General features: G+C 33.2%; 1 protein-coding gene across 8 annotated transcripts in view; it reads left to right on the forward strand.

Moving 5' to 3' along the window:
* Positions 1-23324, forward strand: part of LOC106871456 (protein sidekick-1) — a 589083-nt gene that overhangs the window by 67668 nt on the left and 498091 nt on the right. For 6 of the 8 annotated variants that reach the window (XM_089352508.1, XM_089352475.1, XM_089352495.1 and 3 more), the window contains exon 2: positions 8548-8571. The exons of the other annotated variants lie outside the window; for them this stretch is intronic. In XM_089352508.1, coding sequence (XP_089208634.1) covers positions 8548-8571 — 24 coding nt within the window. The remainder of the gene's footprint in view (positions 1-8547; positions 8572-23324) is intronic. 8 annotated transcript variants of the gene reach the window in all.

The raw sequence follows: 23324 nt of genomic DNA on the forward strand, positions 1-23324 counted from the left end.
GTTGTCTTTCTTTGATGCTCCTTAAATGTAGACGACCATTTATAAATATATATATATAATCTCTTAAAATGTACATTGTAGATACATTTGCAGACACAAACATGCTCTCAATACATGCACACACACGCACACACACACATGCACACACACACACATGCACACAGACACACACACATTTATATGCATGCATACATTCACATATGTGAATGTGTGTATGTATATATATATATATATATATATATATATATATATATATATATATACATACACATGCAGAAGGAAGAGTCATGTATACATATAAGCAGAGATATTAAGTGCTTGCACTGACGTAAATGATGTGTATAGATGTTTTAATACCATATGACACACATGCACACGTCTTTGATACATATATATGCATGCAAATTTACTCTCTCTCTCTCTCTCTCTCTCTCTCTCTCTCAATATGTATATATATAGACAAGCATCCACATATAGGGCCTTATATATATATAGATATATATAGATAGATAGTTATAAAACCATGCACGTGTGTGTGTATTTTTATTCGTATTCATAGACTCTTCCAAATATATATATATATATATATATATATATATATATATATATACACACAGTTGAGCACATAAGTGCAAAACAAGGTGGAAAAAATAGTACTCGAATACCAAAGGTAGAGTAATATACTTTTTATTACAGCTGCAAAATTATCACCAAATTGTTACTCAGAATTTCAAGTTGCCATTTGTCGGACAGTTGTGATACACACACATATATATATATACACACATATACTTGCCTCAGGATCTAGAAAAGCAATATATATGTATATAATTTAGTCTCCTGGTCTCATGCCATCTCTACTCTACCGGTCATTCATTACAACACCTGTGTGTTCATATTGTCTTTGCACAGGGGCCATCCGGACTCCTGCTTTCGCTGTGAACAGGATTTAATTTTCTCTCTTCACTCCTTTGCGCCACATGGGCTCAACTACCCTCCTCTTCTCTCTTTATCTGACACCTACTTCTTCCCTTCACTCCTACCCACTTACTCCCTTCATATAATTTCATACATTCATGTATATTTTGAGTTGTCGATACATGTTTCAATCCAATGAGTAATACCGTACTATCTAAGTTATTTACATTCCAGTTTTTAAAGTGTTAATATGGTATATGCTTCCATTTTGTAGATAAATTATTTCTGCTTTGTTAATTGTGTTTTGACTATTTGTTTATCTAGAGTTATTTCGACTAAAATGGAAAGATTTGAGAAATTTAAGTTTCCAAGAAAAACAAAACCCTAATGCTGGCTCTGGCAAGTTTCAAACTCTCTTAACAATAACCATTATTAGCTCTATATTAAAACAACTGTTGCTTAATGGTTATTTCTTGATATTTCAGTAGTAATTCTGGTAAACTTAGCATTCCATTGCTTCTAGATTATTGAAGTAAAATCGATGCAGGCATGTTCAAATGGTTACAATGTTCACATTGCAATTTTTATGTTCCAAATTCAATCCCATTACTTTGCAACTTTAGAAAATGCTCAGTGAATGAAATTGGTTGGGCAAAAATTGTGTGGCACAGTTATTGCTGTGTGGTTAAGCTTATTTTGTAACCTTGTGGTTTTGGGTTCTGGCCCTCTCTTTGGCATCTTGAGCAAGTGTCTTCAGCTGTAGCCTTGCACCAACAAATGCTTTCTGAGTGAATTTAGTAGATAAGAACTGTATGCCGGCCCATTGTGTGTGTGTGTGTGTGTGTGTGTGTGTGTGTGTGTGTGTGTGTGTGTGTGTGTGTGTGTGCATGTATGCATGTGCACTTCACAGCAAGTTTTGGTTTGTTTACATCCCTGTAATTTAATGGTTTGCAAAAAAAAAAAAAAAAAAAAGAAAAGACTGATAGAGTAAGTGCCAGATTTAAAACAAATACTAGGGCCAATTTCATCATTAAACCTTCAATGGCTGAAACAAGTATAAGAATAAAAGAATATTGCTTCATCATATACTCAAAATGTAGAATTGAATGTGTGTTCTTGTAGATATGTTAGATCTGTGAACTATGTTTTTGTTCAGTCTCTGGTCAACAGAGAGGGATTTAACTTATTATTAAATCCATTAGATCTATGACCATTATATATATATATACATATGTATATATATATATATATATATATATATATATATAACATTGCCTGTTTTGGGGTTGGTTAGATGTAACTTTTATTTCCAGCAGGTTAAGCGACAATGTCCCCTCTAAGCAGTCACAACCAAGATACATTTCACAGTACTGTGTCAGGAATCTCTGGCCCCACTTAGCTTTGGTAGGTCCTCAATTTCTTGTATCTCTTTTACCAATATCGCTGCTGTAGTTGAGTGGTCTTCGTTTCATATTAGGGTATGGAAATCTCCAAAATATAACATCTGATATGGTTTGTTGTATAGTAGAGGCCAGCAGTGATTATGTAAAGGTACCCTGAGTGTTGAAGCATGGTGGATAAGATCATAAGACTTTGGTTTTTCCTTTGAAGAAGTTACATAAATTTGTTTTGGTTTAGTCTACTTAGTCTAGTGCTTTTATGTCTTCAATATTAATTATTAAAAAAAGGCTTCAAATAGTAAAAAGGCGCCTTCTGCAATTAAGATATAAATTTTTATTTTCCTTTTTGTTTTTTAAAGTTCATGTAGAAATCATTGAAAATATTGATTTCCCTTTACCAGGCACAACATCAAATAAATTTCTCTAAGAGTGGTTGTAATCATGTTACAATTCCATTCGTATCTTGGAAGATTTGAAGGAATATTAAATCAAGCTTAGAACTTGCCTGGTACTCGATTTTTATTGACTTCAGAAGAATGAAAGGCAAAGTTGACCTAGACAGGACTTGAACTCATAACTAAATAATTCTGATATTTTGTCATATGCTCTAATGACTTTGCCAATCACTGAATTAAATGTTGATTAAAATCAACTTATTTCTTTAAATCTGAAGAAATGAAAAGTAAGGAGTTTGAAATAACAAATATAAGTCATGGAAATGTCAAATATGTTTTAATGAGCTTTGAATTTGGATGAGATTATCAAAGAATATTTGTAGATGTTACACACTTTGCTTTTGTTTATTGATAGAATCACACATCTAAAGACCTCATAGGGAGCAAACATATCAGATGCCATAGCTGTGTGCCACCATCTCATTTATCTCATGTGAACACCAGTTGTTGTTGCTGCCTCTGCTTCCTCCACCTGTACAGCAGGTGGCGCGTCAGTAGTCTCCATTTGCTGCTGCCACAACCTAGGCAGGTTTCTCTCTTCATTTTTTTCTTGGTTGATTGACCCTCACTCTCAACTTGCTTCAGCATCTTCTGCCTGTGTGACTGTCACAGATTTTGCTTTTTTAGGGGACTTGGTCAGGTAGTTCAGTCTCATTGATCACTTAACCTGCTAGAAATAGCTACCAAATGTCTCTTAAATCACACCATACCTTCATGAGATATAAAAAAAAAAAGACAGGACATATTAGATAATGTAGCTCTTGGTATACAAAAAGACATGGAGAGTCATGGCTGGAAAACTTTTGATCATAAATTTCAGTTTTTTCGCCCCAAGGCAGTCATGATCAAATAGATCAGAGCTGTTTTGGGGCTAAATAACTGCAATGCTTTTGTATATTGCAAAAACAAAAGCAAAAAGGCAAATGAAAAAACAAAAAATTAAATGAATAAAATAAAAATGAAAATAATAATAATAATAGAAAACATTCCATCATATTCATATCATAAGTGAATAATTAGAACTATGAAAATTGTTCTCTATTTGGTGGAAAGGCTAGTGTTTTCATGATCATGTATGCTAACATCTGAGTTAGCCCTATAATATACCAGTAACAGGAAACACAGACATAAAAAAAAGTATGTTGAAAGAGAAATACAAATCAATGAAAGCTTTTCTTTGTCTGTTAAATAAACAAATGTCCATATTTTCAGTTTTTTTTTTTTTTATCCTATTGCACAAATTCTCAGATGCATGTAGCTGTAACTTATAAAAATAATTATTCCACCCATCCACATATTCTTTTTTTTTTCTCTCTTTTTGTGTCTGTGTATTTATTTTCTTGTATCATGGTTCATTTCACTAAACTATGCACAGATGCTTATGTTATTGCTGTTTGGATAAACAAGTGAAAATAAGCAATTATATACACTCTCAAGCAATAGAAGTTATATTGATATATAAATTTTTTTTCTCTCTTCTCTTTCAAATTATTCAATTATATTTTGTCAACATAATATAATCAACATACTCATGATTTGCTGTATTCTCTTAATTTACTCGGTGAAGCTCAAACAACTAATTGAGTATTGTGGTCACAGTGACTAAAATATAAAATGTAGAGGTGGATACAAGAATTTCTTTTAATAATCTTTTTAATTACTCTGTCATATGGTGAAATCATTCAATACACTTGTTTCCTATAAATGGTAAATTATTAATGAGGAAATTATTAATTGATCACAGCTATAGTGTTGATTATGGGGAGGGGTGTCAGACTTCTGGCTATAGGGCTGTCAGTTACTGTAGCTGTTGACTGCCACCCTCTGCTTCCCACCAGACTCAGTGTGTGTCTAATTGCTCTGAAGTACCCCATTTTCTGAGTCATTGTTTGAACAAAAGAACAATAGAATATGGTCAGAATATAACTCAAAATAGTATGGAAATGCTTACTGTCAACCTAAAGTAACTGGTGAGTGTTGCCTTTCAAGATGGACATCTTAAAATCAGTCTTTGACATGTCCATTAAAGATGTTTTCTCTTTATACTGATATTATACTGACATAGTCCAAAAGCAAATAAAACAACTAAACCTTAGTCTACAGTCTGTAGCTGAAATCAAACCCTTTACTGTTCATGGTCAAGTTATTTAAATTCTGTGCTTTCTACAAGCAGTAAAAGTATAATCAATGAGCAGTAATGAGCTTGTGGGGTTAAATTTCAATCTTGTTATGAGCCAAGATTAGGCAACTGCAAACTGTTCCAATGTATTCTTACTATGACTTGCTAAAATTAGCTTGATCATAAAGAGTTCAAATATTTTAGTATGTGTGTGTCTTTGATGTGAGTGACTTTGATGGAAACTGTATGAAGCCCATTGTATATGCATGTGCATAGTAAATATAAATGCCTGTGTATATTCTTGTGTCTTTTTTAGGAATGTTTACATTCCTAGTGATATTAACATTTCCTTATCAACGAAATGTCTGATAGATCTGCATTTTCAAAAACACATAGAATGAAAACTCTTATACTTGAATAACAGAAAAGAGTTAGTAACAAAAAAGGCATCTGGCTATAAAAACAATGCCTCAATAATATGTATCTGTCTAATACTTGCCACTATAGAGAAACAGACATAAAAGAAATAAATGAAAGAAATAACATTACAGTTTAATAAGAAATATCTTAATTTATATGTTTGTATCTTGTCTCTCATTTTGATAACAAGTGTAGTATACAGGCAGGTGTTCAAGAGGTCTGTCTTCAGTTTCCAACTATTTATTGTAGTTCTCTAGTCAGTAACACTGATGTTTAAGACCAATGTACTTGATAACCCTTTCATGTTTTCACCTATTGGTTTTTAAAGCAAGATTCACTCTTTGTCACATTGTCTTTGCTTCACAAAATTTAGAGCTACTGAAATTGTTTGATTCCTCTCCTGCACTTGTCATTTATAGAGTCTGACCACTCCCCTAAATTGAAGATTTTCAACTCTCTAAATTTCGTATGTAAGACTCATATACTTATGTAGATATATTGAAGGTGCATGCCTCAGTGGTTAGTGTCAGACTCACAATTGTGAGGTAGTGAGTTCAACTCCCAGACTGGGCTATGTTGTGTTCTTGACACTTTATTTCATGTTGCTCCAGTTCCTTCAGCTTTAGAAATGAGTTGTGATGTCACTGGTGCCAAGCTGTCTCAGCCTTTGCCTTTCCCTTGCATAACATCAGTGGTGTGGAGAACGGAGGCTGGTATGTATGGGCAACTGCTGGTCTTCTATAAACAACCTTGCCCACAGCTATACACACATACAGAAACACACCTACATACACTGATACATCCCTCAGAGCACAAAAATTCACCCATACAGAGATCACATCAACACTTGCTCCATAGAGCACACGCATGCACTCACACAGATACAGCCACAGGATACATTCACACAGGCACACTCGCATGCTCGTAGATCCACCACACGCACACCCACATGCTCCACAGCACCCACACCACAGGACATACAAATCCAAATGTACATCAACACCCATAGTCTCACCTGTCTGCAGGCAAATACATTTATACACTCACATGATTATACACACACGCATTTGTACATAGATATACTCATGTACACATCAGTACACATCAGAGACTTCCATTTAGCACTTATATACACACACACAAGCATATAGAAGCACGTCAACGTTGTACTAACATGCACACACACTCACAGTACTACTCAGACACAGAACAACAAACAGTACATGGGAAAAAGCCCACACACCTGTCCATGGACACATAGCAATGTATGAAACGATAGCATGATGCTCACTGTTCAATGTGGATTATGGCAGTGCATCTTGAAGATGAAACAATTGTGGTAATATTAATTTTCTTGTTGGTACTTTCCATCTTCTCTTTTTATATTTAATATATATGTATACACGTGTGTGTGTGTGTGTGTGTGTGTGTGTGTGTGCACTTGTATATTTGTTTATGTGTGTATGTATGGATGAGTAATGTTTCCACAAATGTAAACTGTAATGCAGAAAAACGTACTCAGTAGTGAGGTAACACTTTTTTTTTCTCAAATGTGAGAATTTGTGACTTGTTACTCAGAGTTTCTTGTTTACATTCGCCAGATAACAGAAAATCCATCCATGAAATTTTCTTTAAATCCATATTTGATTGAGTAGCTTTCTTTTAGATCAGCTGACAATTGGAGATAACCTGGGTGGTGATGTTTAACCCTTTAGCATTCAGCTCACTCTGTTAGATGCAATGCTTATTTATTCACATTGTTTTGAATTGATCATGCATTATCTCATGGATCTGAGATTTCAATGATGAGATAGTATATTTTTAGAATGTCACTGTAGGTTAAGTGTGAGAGGCTGGATCTGGCCAGTTTGAATATGAAACAAGCAGAATGTTTTGCCCAGATCTGGCTGGTTTAAATGCTAAAGGGTTAAGGAGAGAAAGAGATGGCAAAATAAAGTCAAAGCAATAGGGAAGATAAGAATAATGAAAGGGGAGTGTAGTAAATTAAAAGTTGAGTTAAGCAAAGGAAAACAAAAAAGAAAAGATAGACATAATGTGAAACCAGGTAGCTGAGCAGAAACATCTTCCTCTTTTGCTTTTGCTTAGCTATCTTGGGCAAGTATCTTCTACCCCAAGCTAACCAAAGCTTTGGGAGTGAATTTTTCATATATACACATTGTGTGTATGTGTGTGCGCGCGAGCACACGTGCACACACACACACACACACACACACACACACACACACACACGCAAACAAACAAACAAACAAACAAACAAACCAACAAACATTAGTTATGTACTACAACAAAATGGTTATTTCAGGTCTTGACACTTTCAAACAGTAATAAATGGAATTTTCAGCCTTCATGGAAACCATATTTGCCTCTTTTATTTTTGTTGAGTAGAATGAAAATCTATATTCTATGAAATTCTCATATATTTATATACACTCAGAATAAAAGAAATCCCCTGGTAAAAGAAGATAGACAACCACCAGAAAGCCCTCTTTGAACACAATGTCCAATACCATTGTGACTGAATGTGTGTATGTAACCGTGTGCGTGTGTGTTTGTGAGAGAGGTGGGAGTAGAAGTAAACATTACAACTTTTACTGTGCAACTTTGATGAGTATTGTAGAATAGGAGATAAATCTGGTTTTGATTCTTGGTTACAGCTATTTCTCTTGACTAACATTGGTGATGCCCTGGGGGAAAATATGAAGACTGCAATTTAAATTTCCAGTTTTTCTGATGGTAATAGAACTAATCTCTAATCAGTGGATGTCACCAATTATGAATGGTCAAACATTTAATATACAATGCTATTTATTTCTCTTGTTTGAAATAATTATATAGCTTGTCAGTTCTATTTTTGGTATTTTTCTTCCTTTTATATCCACAAGTCTGTTCTCATATATCATTCTAGTAAAGAAAAATTGTGTATAAGGTAAGACAAAACTGTCGTATCTTGAATTTATTCTTCAGGGAGTTGATTTCGTGTTTTCTTTTTCTTTTTTCTTTCCATTTTATTACCATGCCTTATATGCTTTGCTCTTGATGATTCTATTATGTCTTCTTTATTAATATGTGTGTGTGTGTGTGTGTGTGTGTGTGTGTGTGTGTGAGTGCCAGCATTCTTTTTGGTTTACTGCTGTCACACTAACCATTGTTAATATAGATCAATTAATTTGTCTGCACTCTTTAATTGTTGATTCAAATTTATTCATTTTTACAGAGTACATCACATCTTTGCACAAAGGTAGGCTATCTGAATAGATCCTTGCCTGTTTGTTGTTATTACTTACTACAATTTGCTCGCCGTTGGTTTGCATGTAAATTCTGCATGTGTAACTGTCGGTTATTTACTTTGCAACTGATATAAATGTATAATAGTGTTGCTGATTTATTCAGTTACAATTATAATCATCATTGTTTGCATTCATTGAAGATTTTGATTTTATTAGCTTTTCCATTACTTATTCTATTGGTAATTTTAACAGTTATTGTCTTCTGAAATTAGCATTTGGTAAGTGTAATAAAGTTATATTAATATACTCTAACACACTCTGTGTGTAAATGGTTAAGTTTATTAATTGAAAGATTTATTTAATTTGTTTAAATATGTATATATTTTTTTAAAGAGTTGCATGACAGATTTCCTGGTAGGAAAAGCATGAAGTAGGATTCTTCTATTTGTTAATTAATAATCAAAATATAGGATTATGTAGGAATTTGAACTCTATCACCTCAAGCTCCATACCAAATGTCATAATTATGTCCTAGTGAAATTGTTGAACAGATAAGAGTATTGAAATACTAGTTTATAGATCTTGAGTTCAAATCAACTTCGAGCATTTTTCACCAAGCTTTTACAGATAGGAATAAAATTACATGATTTTACTAACCCTTACAAACTGACCTCACACGGAAAGCAAAAGTTTGGAGTAGTTGGGTAGTTGAAGCTGAGAAAAATATATGCATTACATGGAGGCAAGGCACAAAGAATTCCTGAAGCTTCATTTCAATAGTGTTGAATCATTGAAGCCTCATTTCCCAATTGTGAAGATGAGGATAAAAAGAATGCAACATTCTATTTGAGGAAAATGTCTCATCTAATTAATGTTATGAAACCAAAGCATTTTACTAACTCTTGCACTTCACTAACCCCTTAGTGTATTTGGAAACATGTTTTCTCTTTTTACTGGTCATATATGATGGCATGAAGTACATATAATAAACCAGTCTTCTTTGTTTATGTGTGTGTGTGTGTGTGTATGTATGTATATATATATATATATATATATATATATATATATATATATATATATATATATATATATAATGTCATATAATATTACAGTTCATATGGAGAGGACACATTTTTTTTTTAAATTAAGATCAATATTACTAATGAATGTAGTTTTTGGAATAGAAATGGAATAACAGAAACAAAATGATATGCAGATGCAATACTGCAGTAAGATTATATAAAAACATTGATTAATAACCAAATAAAATATTATACTTTCCTTACTATAGACAAGTGTCTTCAATGTATATCATCATTTTTATTACTTTCAGTTAGCTTTAATCAGCTTCTATCAAACTGAACTATTGCATGGAGCATATCCAATAACAGTCTAATTTATGACATCTTTTCTAAAATAGTTAATGGTATTTTCTGTTATTAATGTTGTCAAGGGGCTCAAATGTTTGGAGGATTATGCCAAAGTTTAGTCTGGTAATGTGAACTTGTTAGTAGTAATTATAATAGTATTTTACCCAATTCACCTCTGGTTTGGTAGACTTATCATCGAATAAATTCCAACCATGATCAACTTGCTTTTTTCATTCAAAAATAGTTTATATTAGACTACATTATCCAGCAGGATTTCAAAATGCATGAACATCAGAATTATTTGGATTCCTTCCACTACAAATATATTAGTCGCCATGTTTACATTTTATCTTTTACTCGTTTCCAGTCACTAGACTGTGGTCATGCTGGGGCACCACCATGAATAATTTTTTAGTTAAACAAATTGACCCCAGTACTAACTTTTTTCTTTAAGCTCAGTATTTATACTATCAGTCTCTTCGCCGAACCGCTAAGTTACAAGGATGCAAACACACCACCACTGGTTGTCAAGCAGTGGAGGGACAAATACTGACACACACACGTATGTGTATGCAACAGGCTTCTTTCAGTTTCTGTCTACTAAATTTTCATGAAGTTTTGATTGGCTTGAGGCTATAGTAGAAGACACTTACCCAAAGTACCTCACAGTAGGACTAAACTTGGAACCATATGGTTAGGTAACAAACTTCTTACTACACATTCTTGTTCATATATATATATCTGTGTATGTGTGTGTCTCTTTGTTTTGATATTGTGTGATACTTGCAGAGGCCTTCATTTCCAATATTCTATGAGAACATGTCCAGCCATAGGGATATATTATCTTGGTTAGAAACAGATGAGGGCTGGTACTTCGAAGAACATTTGGCCATTGAAAATCTGCTTCAACAAATTCCACCTGACCCATGCAGGCATGAACAAGTAGACATTACAACAATGATGATATATATGTGTGAGTGTGTGTATATGTATGTGTGTATGTATGTATGTATGTATGTATAATAGATGCAGAAGCATTCTTTGAAAATATAATATTTGATGAGAGGTAGGGGCTTTAATAAGAATCGATTTCTCATTAAAATTTAAGATTATCTCCAGAATTGAATTGAAAAATTTGGGCTTTTCAAACAAGAAAAACAAAATCAGCACTATCATCACTTTGGTTAATTTAAAAGGTTTTTTTTCTTATTCTTTTCATGTAGATATGTGTTAGACAATATTTGACAGCAACTTATTTATGAAATTGATAAGCATAATAAAAACAACACAGTTTGCTGTAGAAAATAGAATTATTTAAGGCGCAATTGTTAAATCAATAGTTTAGTTCATTGAAGTAATTCTTAACAGTAATTCCTTCCCTCGTGGTACATTTTTTGGAGTTAATTACTGAAAGCATTTTGTATTTTAGTTGTTAAGCCTAAGTTTACACACCTCACTTCATCTAGCTTTTGGGAATAAGTAGTACCCAGGTTATTTGAGAAGGTTACTTGAGATAAACTTATCTCTTTCAGTTGCTTATTATCCTAAAAACAGAATATAAATACTGACTCTTAAAAGCCTCTAGGGAAACTCACATTCACATTTATGATTACACTGTGTAATACAGTTGAAGTGACTGATACATCAGAGAGTTGGATTGGATGCTTGGAGATGCTAAATCGGTTTTTAAGTTCAAATGCAAATAAGGTTTATTTATTTATTTGCTTATTATTATTATTATTATTATTATTATTATTATTATTATTCAGGTGGTGGGATGGCAGAATCGTTACCACGCCAGACAAACTGCTTAGTGGCATTTTGTCTGTCTTTAAATTCTGAGCTCATATTTCAGTGAGCTTGTTTTTACCTTTTGTCCTTTTCAGGCACAATGAAATAAGTTCTAATTGAGCACTGAGGTCAATGTAATTGGCTCGCCCCTCCCACCAAATTTCAGGCCTTGTGTTCATACGAGAAACAATTACTTAAAAGAAATCATCATTATTATTACTACTAATATTATTATTATTGGCAGCGAGCTGGCAGAATCATTAGAGCACCAGACAAAATGCTTATGAGTTCCAATTTCACCAAGGTTGACTTTGCCTTTCACCCTTTTGGGGTCAATAAATTATGTACCAGTGAAACACTTTCACCCTTTCGGGGTCAATAAATTAAGTACCAGTGAAACACTGGGGTCAATGTAATCGACTAGTCTCCACTCCCAAAATTTCAGGCCTTGTGCCTTTAGTAGAAAGGATTATTCTTTTCTACTCTAGGCACAAGGCCCAAAATTTTTGGGGAGGGGCCCAGTCGATTGGATCAACCCCAGTACGCAACTGGTTCTTACTTAATTTATCAACCCCGAAAGGACGAAAGGGGCAAAGTCAACCTCGGCAGAATTTGAAATCAGAACATAAAGACAGACGAAATACCACTAAGCATTTTGCCCACCATGCTAACATTTCTGCCAGCTCACCACCTTAATAGAAAGGATTATTATCATTATTATTTGCAGTGAGCTAGCAGAATTGTTAGCACATTGGACAAAATGCTTAGTGGCATTTCACCCCGTCACTACATTCTGAGTTCAAATTCTACCTAGGTCAACTTTGCCTTTCATCCTTTCAGGGTCGATAAAATAAGTACCAGTTGAACACTGGGGTCGATGTAATCGACTTATCCGCTACCCCAAAATGACTGCCCTTGTGACAAAATTTGAAACCATGATTATTATTACTAGCTTTTGTCTTTTATTCCTCTTTGGTTCAATGAACTGAAGTGCCTGTAATATTTTGGAGTTTATTCTGCTGAACCTACATTTTCTCTTACAAAATTTGTCCATCGTTTTTTTCAATAAATCTTTCTAAAACTGAACACAAACAAAAATAATAAGAGTTAGTGACATTTTCATTACTCTGATTACTTATTGAAATTGTATATTTTTTCTCCACTGTTGACTGCTTATGTTTCTCATTGAGTGGTTTTCAACAGTGGATTTCTGCATCTCCATCATCACACCAATAGTTAATGATATGGCCAACGATTTAATAACCAGCCAACATAATGATGCCTTAAGCTAAATGATTTGTTTATCATTTTCCTTTTTTTACCCATTCTGAAAAGCTGCTCTTTGTCACTCTTTCATTCCAATTTTTTTTAAACTTCTAATGAATTATAATTCATAACCAAGGTTAGAAAGTGGAGCAAAAATAAATAATCTTTTACTCTATATTTTGGCTGTCTCAGCTTCAAAAATTGGTTTCTCTTCTCTATAATCTACTGCATGATTAAATAAGGTCTTTTCTAAAAAAAAACTAAGAAAACAAAAATTGTGATTTTTCAAAAATAAATGTAAACAGATAAAACCAAAATAAAATAAAATAAATGGTATTTTAACCATATTCCGTTGGTGAAAGTGTAGAAACATGTTTTATAAAGTATAAAAAAAAAAACTTTGGAGATTTTTAATGATCGATATTTGTATTTAAATGACTTGGTGAATACTGTATTAAATTTGAGAGTTCCAAGTTACCAAGTTCGAAACTTATCTACTTCCCTTTAATGGTTCACAGTTCCAAAGTTGTGTCAATATAAAATATTTTATGATTATAACCAATTAATGAGGTTGACCTGACAAATCAAATTAGAAAACATTTTGGTCACTGAAATGTGTTATCAACAATGCAATGGCCACTAAATAAAATACAGATTTCTCAACACAGATGAATCATATATATACATACACACACACACACACACACACACACACACACATGTACTCATTCAAAGTAACCCAGGCAGTAGAGTTCTGAGTAAAGTAAGTAGGCATAAGTGGGGGAATGGTGCTTGTATATTTTAGCAAGTTGTGTGTCGAGATGTGCAAATGTGGAAGTATAGTGGTGTAGTTTAGAGTATGTGTGAGTGTGTGTATATGAGTGTATGTGTAATTGTTATGTGGGTGACAAGAAAGCATGTATGTGTGGAGGTGAGACTGAGTATGAATGCAAAGAGTAAAAATATATTCTTTTCTACTCTAGGCACAAGGCTCGGAAGTTTTGGGGAGGGGGCCAGTCAGTTAGATTGACCCCAGTGCACAACTGGTACTTAATCTCTCGACCTTCAAAGGATGAAAGGTAAAGTTGACCTCGGTGGAATTTGAACTCAGACCGTAAAAACAGATAAAATACCACCGAGCATTTTTTCCTGTGTGCTAACGTTTCTTATTTCTTTATTGCCCACAAGGGGCTAAACATAGAGGGAACAAACAAGGACAGACAAAAGGATTAAGTCAATTACATCAACCCAGTGTGTAACTGGTACTTGTTTAATTGACCCCGAGAGGATGAAGAGCAAAGTCGACCTCAGCGGAATTTGAACTCAGAACATAATGGCAGACGAAATACCGCTAAGCATTTCGCCCAGCATGCTAACGTTTCTGCCAGCTCACTACCTGAAGGGGTAAAAAGATATTGATGAATGAAAAGGGATGAAAAGGGCATTATGGAGGTTGTGATATATGTAAAGTGTGTGACAAAGTAACATAGGAATGTGAACCGTTTTAATAAGCAAGAAAAGGTTTAAAATGAAATAGGAAACAGAGGGAAAAGTATGAATTCTGTGAAGGGAAGAAAAGTTAAACAGAATAGTTTTAAAATTACACTGCATGGTAAAAGGTCTGGAGAGTTTGATGGAATGTCCAAAGTACACCTCTCAAACCTCAGTTTGTTTATTTGTTTGTATGTCAGTGAAAAGGTGTGATTCACGCAAAGCTCTTAGCTGGGTGTCAGTACAGTAACAAAAAAAAAAAAAAGAAATCCATGTAAGTGATGTGCATGACCACAGTCCAATAATCGAATGCAGTAATATATTATCGTAACCATTGTCGTCATTCATTATCATCATCATCATTTAGCATCCACATTCCATGCTGCTACAGGTTGGCTGATTTGACCAGATCCAGTGGTATCCAAGGACTGCATCCTCCTCCAGTATCTGCTTCAGCATGGTTTCTATGGTTGCATTCCTTTCCTAATGCCAACCACTTGCAGCATGTACTGGGTGCAAAACAACAAACCTTGAGGTAGCAACTTTACAATAGGGAGATGAGGTGTAAAAGATCATTCAAAGTATGATGTGTGTGTGTGTGTATGTTTATATATATATATATATATATATATATATATATATATATATATATACATACACAAGTGCACACACATGTACATTTATGTGTGTGTATGTGTAGGGCACTTGAAACAGTCAAAATTGAAAGTCAGAATAAAAATGGACTAATTTCACTAAACAGTTTAATAGTTGATATGAGACAGATTGTCAAGCTGTAAAATACTTCCCTTTAAGTAGCAATTTATTGAAATGTTTCAAAGCTTATATAGCTAACAAAAACCATTCTGGCATGTAAAAATAATTGTGAGCAATTTCTAAATGAAAGAGAAAAATAAAAGCTTCTTTTTCTTCTTCTTATTCAGATTTCTTTTAAAATATGTGTGTGTGTGTGTGTGTGTGTGTGAGTTTTGTTTTAAGCAAAACAGCATGAGTCTGTAAATAGATTGTGTATAGCATGTATGTATGATTTGGTACAAGTTCTGTGTTTATGGATTCAAGTCATCTAAATGTTAAGAGTTTCCAGGAAATTAAATAATGCACATCACCTTTTCTTCGTATGTTTATTATACACTACTTATTTTCTTCCCCCATTCCAGCAATTCCACAGTTACGTATGTATGTATGTATGTATGTACGTATGTATGTATGTATGTATGTGTGTATGTGTATATATCTATGTATATGTATGTATATATCTATATATATATATGTGTGTGTAGATATATATATGTGTGTGTGTGTATAAACGTATATACATTATGTGTATGTATCTTTGTGTGTGTGTATATATATATATGTATATATATATGTATATATATATATATATATATATATATATATATATATATATATATATATCAGAAAATGTGTATATCTCAATTTTTTTTTTCTTATAAGTCATTCTGGTTTGTTTACGATTTCAGAGATATAGAATTGATTTTTATTATATGTTTGCCAATAATTTCCATTCACTTTCTCTTTTTACTTGTTTATTTTTTTAATTTTTTCTATTTTGTGAGCATGGTTTGGATGATATCTGTGTTGTTGTTGACATCGTTGAAATTTGGTTATTTTCTATATGAATATTTTTAAGCTAATACACTTCCCATTGCAAACAATTCAACCATGGACTGGGATTGGTATATAGTTTAATACATTGATGCAAGTTGGTTTCTATTAATAATGATAACAATAATAATAATAACAATGACAATAATAAATTGATCTCTCTTCTAGCCGAGATCAATATGTGAGACCTGACCAGTTCTAAAATCAGCTTAACTGGAAATGGAAATTGACAATCATTGCCTTATCAAGATATTGAAATATTTTGCCATTTTCTTTGGCTTTCCATAATTTTACTCTTCTCTCTTTCTTTCGTTTATTTTACCAGAGTCTGAATTTTTACAGATATATTATATATTCATATTTAAACTGTCAGAAAACACATAGATAGCCTTCTTAGTGTTAATAGTTTGTTTGAATGAGAGTATCAACAAAGCAGAGTTATGTAATGTGTATTGAATGCAACATAATGGCTATGTTTAAATAGTAATTTGCTTTAATAGTTCAGTATCTTATTCACCAAATGCTTAAATAAATGTTAGTGTTAGTTTTTGCTGCCACATATCTATGCTGAACACTTTTTATGGTTCACTGAGAAACAATTGTTTATGGCTCACAGTCATCATGGCTGAATGAAGTTGATCTGCTGTCTTGGATGAAACCTTGAGTGTCATCTAGAAATTACATGGAGTTAATGTAATTTTTTTAATGTTTGTGCAATTTGTTTTCTTTTATTGCTTTGCTCTGGAGGATGGGGTTGTGCCCATTCCACTGCTGCAAGCTGTATGAGACTGAAAACTTGGTTTATAATTTGGGATTTCCTTGGGTTTCTGAAGTGTTGAGTTGTCAGTTGTTTAGTTGTTATACCATGGTAGGACATAGAGTGAAGTATGTTGTTCAAGGTCCCTAAAATACACAAGCTATATTGGGAGATGACATCAAATTTACATTTTGAAATTCCTTATGGGATTACCTATTACTCTACTTAATATTTCTCTTAGTATTATCAAGAAGCTAAATATATATATTCGTGTATAGATACATAAAGCAGTGACTGAGAATAAATTAACAAAATCAAATATATTTGAGAGATATTTAAACCATTAAAAGATTTTTCACTGCTGTTGCCATAAAAAAAAAAATAGACTTGCTTAAGACAAAATGGTGTCAAAACACCTTAGGTTGCTCAGAGCACCTTCAACTAAACTGAAGGATGTATTGTGAACCTTTTAGTTCTCTCAGCATCAGATACCAAAGAGCGACAACTTGACTTGGAAGTGAAATTACCTTTATAAGATATCATCATCATCATCATCGTTTAATGTCTGCCTTCCATGCTAGCATGGGGTGGACGATTTGACTGAGGACTGGCGAACTAGATGGCTACACCAGGCTCCAATCTGATTTGGCAGAGTTTCTACAGCTGGATGTCCTTCCTAATGCCAACCACTCCAAGAGTGTAATGGGTGCTTTTACATGCCATCAGCACAAAGGCCAGTCCAGTGGCACTGGCAACGACTTTGCTCGAATGTTTTTTTCACATGCCACCGGCACAAGGGTCAGTAAGGCGACGTTGGTAACAATCATGCTCAAATGGTGCTATTTACGTGCCACTGGCATGGAAGCCAGACAGCTGCTCTGGCAATGATCACACTCGGACGGTGCTCTTAGCGCTCCACTGGTACAGGTGCCATCATGATTTTGATTTCACTTGGCCCAACAGGTCTTCGCAAGCCGAGTTTAGTGTCCAATGAAGGAAAGGTATGCATAAGTGGGAGTCAATAATATTGACCGATGGTACATGTTAGTTGCCAAGATAGAACAAATTCATGCGTAGATATGCAAAGCTGTGTCTGAGTGTAAACAAATTTAAAACAAGTTGAAATATGTTTGAAAGGTATTTCATTCCACAAAGGGGATCTGGTGGGGAAGAGAGCTGAAAAATTCAAAATAGAATCACCTGTCCAATAAGGAGTGCTCTTAAGATGACTATGGTCTTTTGACTCCATTCTGACTTGAGCAAGAATCTTCTCTCTCTGAAAAACTGCTGCTAAAAGCCTTTTAAGGTTCAAATATGTTTCAAATATATTTTATAAGTTTATATACATGTATGTGTGTGTAACTTCCATCTGAAGCTTACAGAAACTTATTTTCTTTTCATATTTTCTGTGCTTGTATTCCATTATGGATTCATTTCCAAGAGTTGAAAATCTTATCACTGCACCCATATATATATATATGTGTATATATATATATATATATATATATATATATATATATATATATATATATATATATATATATATATATATTATGTATATGTATATATATATTACTTTATTCTAAAACTTAGAGAAACTATGTGATGTTTTTTCTTCATATTTTCTCAATATTTATAGTCCATTATAGATCCATTTTTGTAGAGGTGAAAATCTTGAAGTTACACTCATGTTTCAAAAGGAAAAAAATATATATATATGAAAAAAACACAATGCTATTTTATCTGCAATCATAAAAAAATTGTTTTGGAATATCAAAGAACTTGACATACATTGCCTGCTGAAGTTGATTAATTTTTAAAAGTGTTTTTTTTTCTCTTTTGTATTTTAAATTATCAACATCCAATTTTGCTTGTGGGTTCCTGTGTTATTAACCCACTTCAAATACTTTGAGTAGAGGTAACAAACAGTTTTAATCTTCCTGCATGCTTTTCAATCTGCTACTACTATAGCAGATAATTCTGACATACATTTGTTATATTGCCTTCAAAAAGTTATCCTCTTGTTTTGAAAGAATTTCAAGCAAGTGTTTAAAAGACAATTGTTATGTTAAACGACTATTTTTTCAAACCTTTCTTGAGAGCTTCAGTGTTGTTTATCATATGTTTTGGCAATCATTACTGGTTTAAGTCATGATTTTATTTCTGATTTGCAAAACAATTCAAACAAGACTCTTTTTTTTTCCAAAGTATTTTGCATTGATATTTATTCGTAGATTCTTCAATTATTTTTTGCTGAGTTTCTTAAGTAAAAATTTTAACAACTTTTTCTTTGAGTTTGACATAAGCTAGAGTTTCAAACTGGGCAAATTTGTTATTACCTTGATACTTCTGTATTTTTTACCTTTAAACATTGGTTTTTCTATCTATCTTTCTTATTTTCTTTCCTTCTACTTTTTATTTTCATGCCCTATGTATGCAATATGTATACGTATGTGTGTGCATGTGTGTGTGTTCATACTGCAGACTTGGCTGTTTGGCTAAGCTGTTTACTTTTTAATCCTGTAGTTTCATGTTCGGTCTCAATACTTGGTCTTCTTTAGCTCTCAGTCACCCAATGCCTTGTGAGGAAATTTGGTAGATGGAAACTACAAGAGACCTAATGTATGTATGTTTGTCACTACTTGAGTGAAGTAGTGGTAATGTTGATATTCTTTTGCTGACATAAAACTATTCACTTTGCACTTTCAGAAATGACATCTGTAGATTAAAATAAATCCCTAATTTGTTACTAGGTAAGAGTTGACGACAGGAAATCCATCCAGCTATTAAACCCTTTCTCAAAGAACTCCACATCCAAACCCTTATAAATATATATGTGTGCATGTGCTGAGAGAGAGAGAGAGAGAGATGCTTATCATCCTTCTCTCTCTCATTATACCTCTATCTAAAAGTATAGAATGATTGTCTAAATTTACTGATTGTTTTTTTCTTGTATTTTTTTTTTCATTCTATTTTCCTTTTTCCCTTTTATAATTATTCTTTCAGAACAAAATAATTCATCTTACCGGAACATATTATAAAAGAAACAGTATCACATTATCTCTCATTAATATCTAAAAAGGTATAATGTTATCTTATTTAGATCTATCTACAACCAATATGTGAAGGAAATAGAGTAACTTCTTGAAAGAAATTTTTTTTTAAATTATTATTACAATATTTTTTTCCTCTTTTCTTTTTCACAACTTTTTTAATAACACCACAGAGCTGTCAATCATTATGAATGGTTGCTCAAGAATTAAGTTAGAATTAATTTGTTTTTTTTTTTGTTTTCTATGTGTTTTTGAAACCATCTATAATTCACCATCTGGGATGATACTCCTATTATTACCACTGGCATGGTCTTTGTTCTCCTTTGTTTAAATTTTATTTCTTATATTCCAAGATGTGTCGGATAGTCTCTACAAATACCTACAATTGTGTGTCGGTGATAGGGATGGGGAGTGTTTTTCTTTAGCCCCAGGTCATCTCTGATTGACAAGACCTATGATTAAGGACATTCAGATTGTGAACATACCATCCCATCCTTGTATAAGGTACAATGCATTTAGGATTATATGTTCATGTCTTTCTTTAAGACAATAGTAGAATGCAGTACAAGCATGATATGGCTGTTATTTCTAGCAGGGTGTATGACTACATGTTTCTTGCCCTCCCGCCTTCCTGTTTCTAGTTACAAGGATTGTGAAAGCAAGTGTTTTATGGCTACTTATTCTAAACTCTTAATTAACCATGAAGTCTTAACTGAGGAACTTTCTTTCCAGGTTTGTTGACTAAAGCAAGAAGTCAAACAAACCTTGCTTAAAAGAAACAATTTGAAGCTTGTAATAGATATGTATGAATTATCATTTTTGCCTTCATTGGTGTCTCCAGTTGTGAGATTTCAGCTCTTCAACTCCTAGTTTTTATCTTCACAGCCAGCATTTTCTTAGCATCTAACAGAAATACGTATTGTTAATTTGCCATAAAGATATAATGATGTAATATATATATATATGTCTTACGTTTAAGATGATTCCCATGCTTTCCCTGATGAGAAGGTTACAATTTTAATATCAAAGATCCCTATGGACCACACAGGTTGTAATCCTTTGAAACATATGTAGGAATAAAGTATGCAATTATAACATGCGTTTTCTCCAATCCTTAAATTCTTAAATATACTCAAATACCCAAAATTTCAAGGAGTTCCTGACTTAAAAACAGGAACTAAACCACAGTTATTTTGTGTTCTTTGCTACATTGGTTTCTATTAACCCATTTATTCTATCAGAAGAATTTTTATTCATTAAGATAGAAGAAATACACATAATTATATATATATATATATATATATATATATATGTATATATGTTGTTGTATTTGGGGATGGTCATATTGCCAATTTAGCCAATAAAAACACACGCACTGTATATTTGGTGTTAATTTGCTTCAGCTTTATATTACATTACATTACATTACATTAATCCTATTTGGCTAAACTGGCAATATGACCATCCCCAAATACAACAACGTCTGTTTCAACACACGATTTCACATAAAAAATCTTGCAAAACAAATATATATATATCTTAGTGTTGACTATTGTAAGAATGAGCACTCTACATAATAGAGATTAATTATATATTTTATTAAGGTCAAGTAAGTCTCTTGCCATTCTGAGATTTGCCTGTGTGTGAGGAGGACCTCAAGGCAAGTTATAACTTCCCTGAAACTGTAGCAGCAAGAGATTGACTTGACCAAAATAATATACATATATATGGAGAGAGAGGGAGAGAGAGGGAGAGAGAGAGAGAGAGATTGTAGTCGATCAATGCCTTTACTGTTGCCAGTACTCAGACCAGACATTTAATTCTCTTGCCACCCATGTTTTCTCTATAGATATTGCCCAACAATCATTCATGAAGAGCGTCAACTATATCAATATCACTATTCTGAGAGGACCTGCAAAGAGGTCTTGGATACAACCCATTCTTCCTAGATCAACATTAAAAAAGTAAAAGAAAACAGCAATCCAACAACTTCTTTAGCCAATAGAGAACATCTAGAACTATGTTAAAATTGCAAATCACAAATCACTAATAATGCGTTGTTTTTTTTTTTTTTATTTTTTTTTTTTTATTGTAAAAAGCTGCATAATTAAATATGATGGTTTCTGATTTATAGAAAAGGGATGGTGATGTTCTTCATCGTTTCTTTTTGTGTTAGTTGTAAGGCAGCAGTGAATTTCAAGCGAGAAATGGAACTCCTAACCTCCCTGACAATAATCCCAACTGACCAGATTTAATGATATTTTCATTTCTCATTCACCTTAAAATTATTAATTAGCTCAGCAATATTATTGCTCTGAGGCAGTTCCTCTAAACTCATTATAATCATTTGCATCTTCCAAATTACCATTCTGTAACTGCTAAGCTACTCTAGGGAAATGGCTATAGCCGGAATCTTTGGATGTAGTCTGGCACATATGTTTTCATTCTTATCTACATATCTCTTTCAAGATTGACTGGAGTGGTGGAAAATGCCAATTTGTATTTAACTCTGACCCTTTATGTTCTGAGTTCAAATACTGCCCAAGTCAACATTACCATTTCATTGACTGTCTCCTTTCCCTAAAGTGTTTGGCCTTATAACAATATTAGAAATCAGTAGTGACCAGATTCAGATGCTGAAAGTTAAGCACCAGCATTTATGTTACTGTGAAGTTACTATCATCATCTTTACTTTGAGTTTATTCAAACAGGATTATGTTGCTTTTTGCTTTTTTCCCCCTCAAGACTTAAAATAGCAATGTTTTTTAACAGGATGCACATCCAACATCCTTATGCATCAATGTATTGTAGTTGCAATGTAATTAGTTTTGCAGATTTGAATTAAATATCCTTATCATTACCAAAACTACCACCATCGTTATTACTGCTATCAACACCATCATTACCATTCAACCACCATTACTCTCATTAATGTTATTATCACATGTACTGTGAACTGGCAGAATTATTAGTATGCCAGGCAACATGCTTTGTGGCATTCCATCTGTCTTGATATTCTGAGTTCAAATTCCACTGAGGTCAACTTTGCCTTTGCCTTTCATCACTTTGGAGTCGATAAGATAAGTACTAATTGAGCACTGAGGTCAATTTAATCAGCTTGGCCCCCTCCTCCAAAACTGCTGGCCTTGTGTCAAATTTTGAAATCAATGTTATCATCAGCATCTCTATTATCATCACTTTTCCAACACTGAAATAATCATCTGCATGCTCACCATTATCATACCACTACCACACTGACATTCTATGAATAAGTATGTAGTGAAGGCATGTGACCTAGTAGTTAGGGTGGTGGTACTTTGTTTTATTGCCCCTGCAAGAATGAAAGCAAAGTTGATGTTAGCAGGATTTCAATTTAAAACTTAGATGCA

This window comes from Octopus bimaculoides, chromosome 1, assembly GCF_046866305.1.
Source record: "Octopus bimaculoides isolate indiv1 chromosome 1, ASM4686630v1, whole genome shotgun sequence".
NCBI classification, from domain to species: Eukaryota; Metazoa; Mollusca; class Cephalopoda; order Octopoda; family Octopodidae; genus Octopus; species Octopus bimaculoides.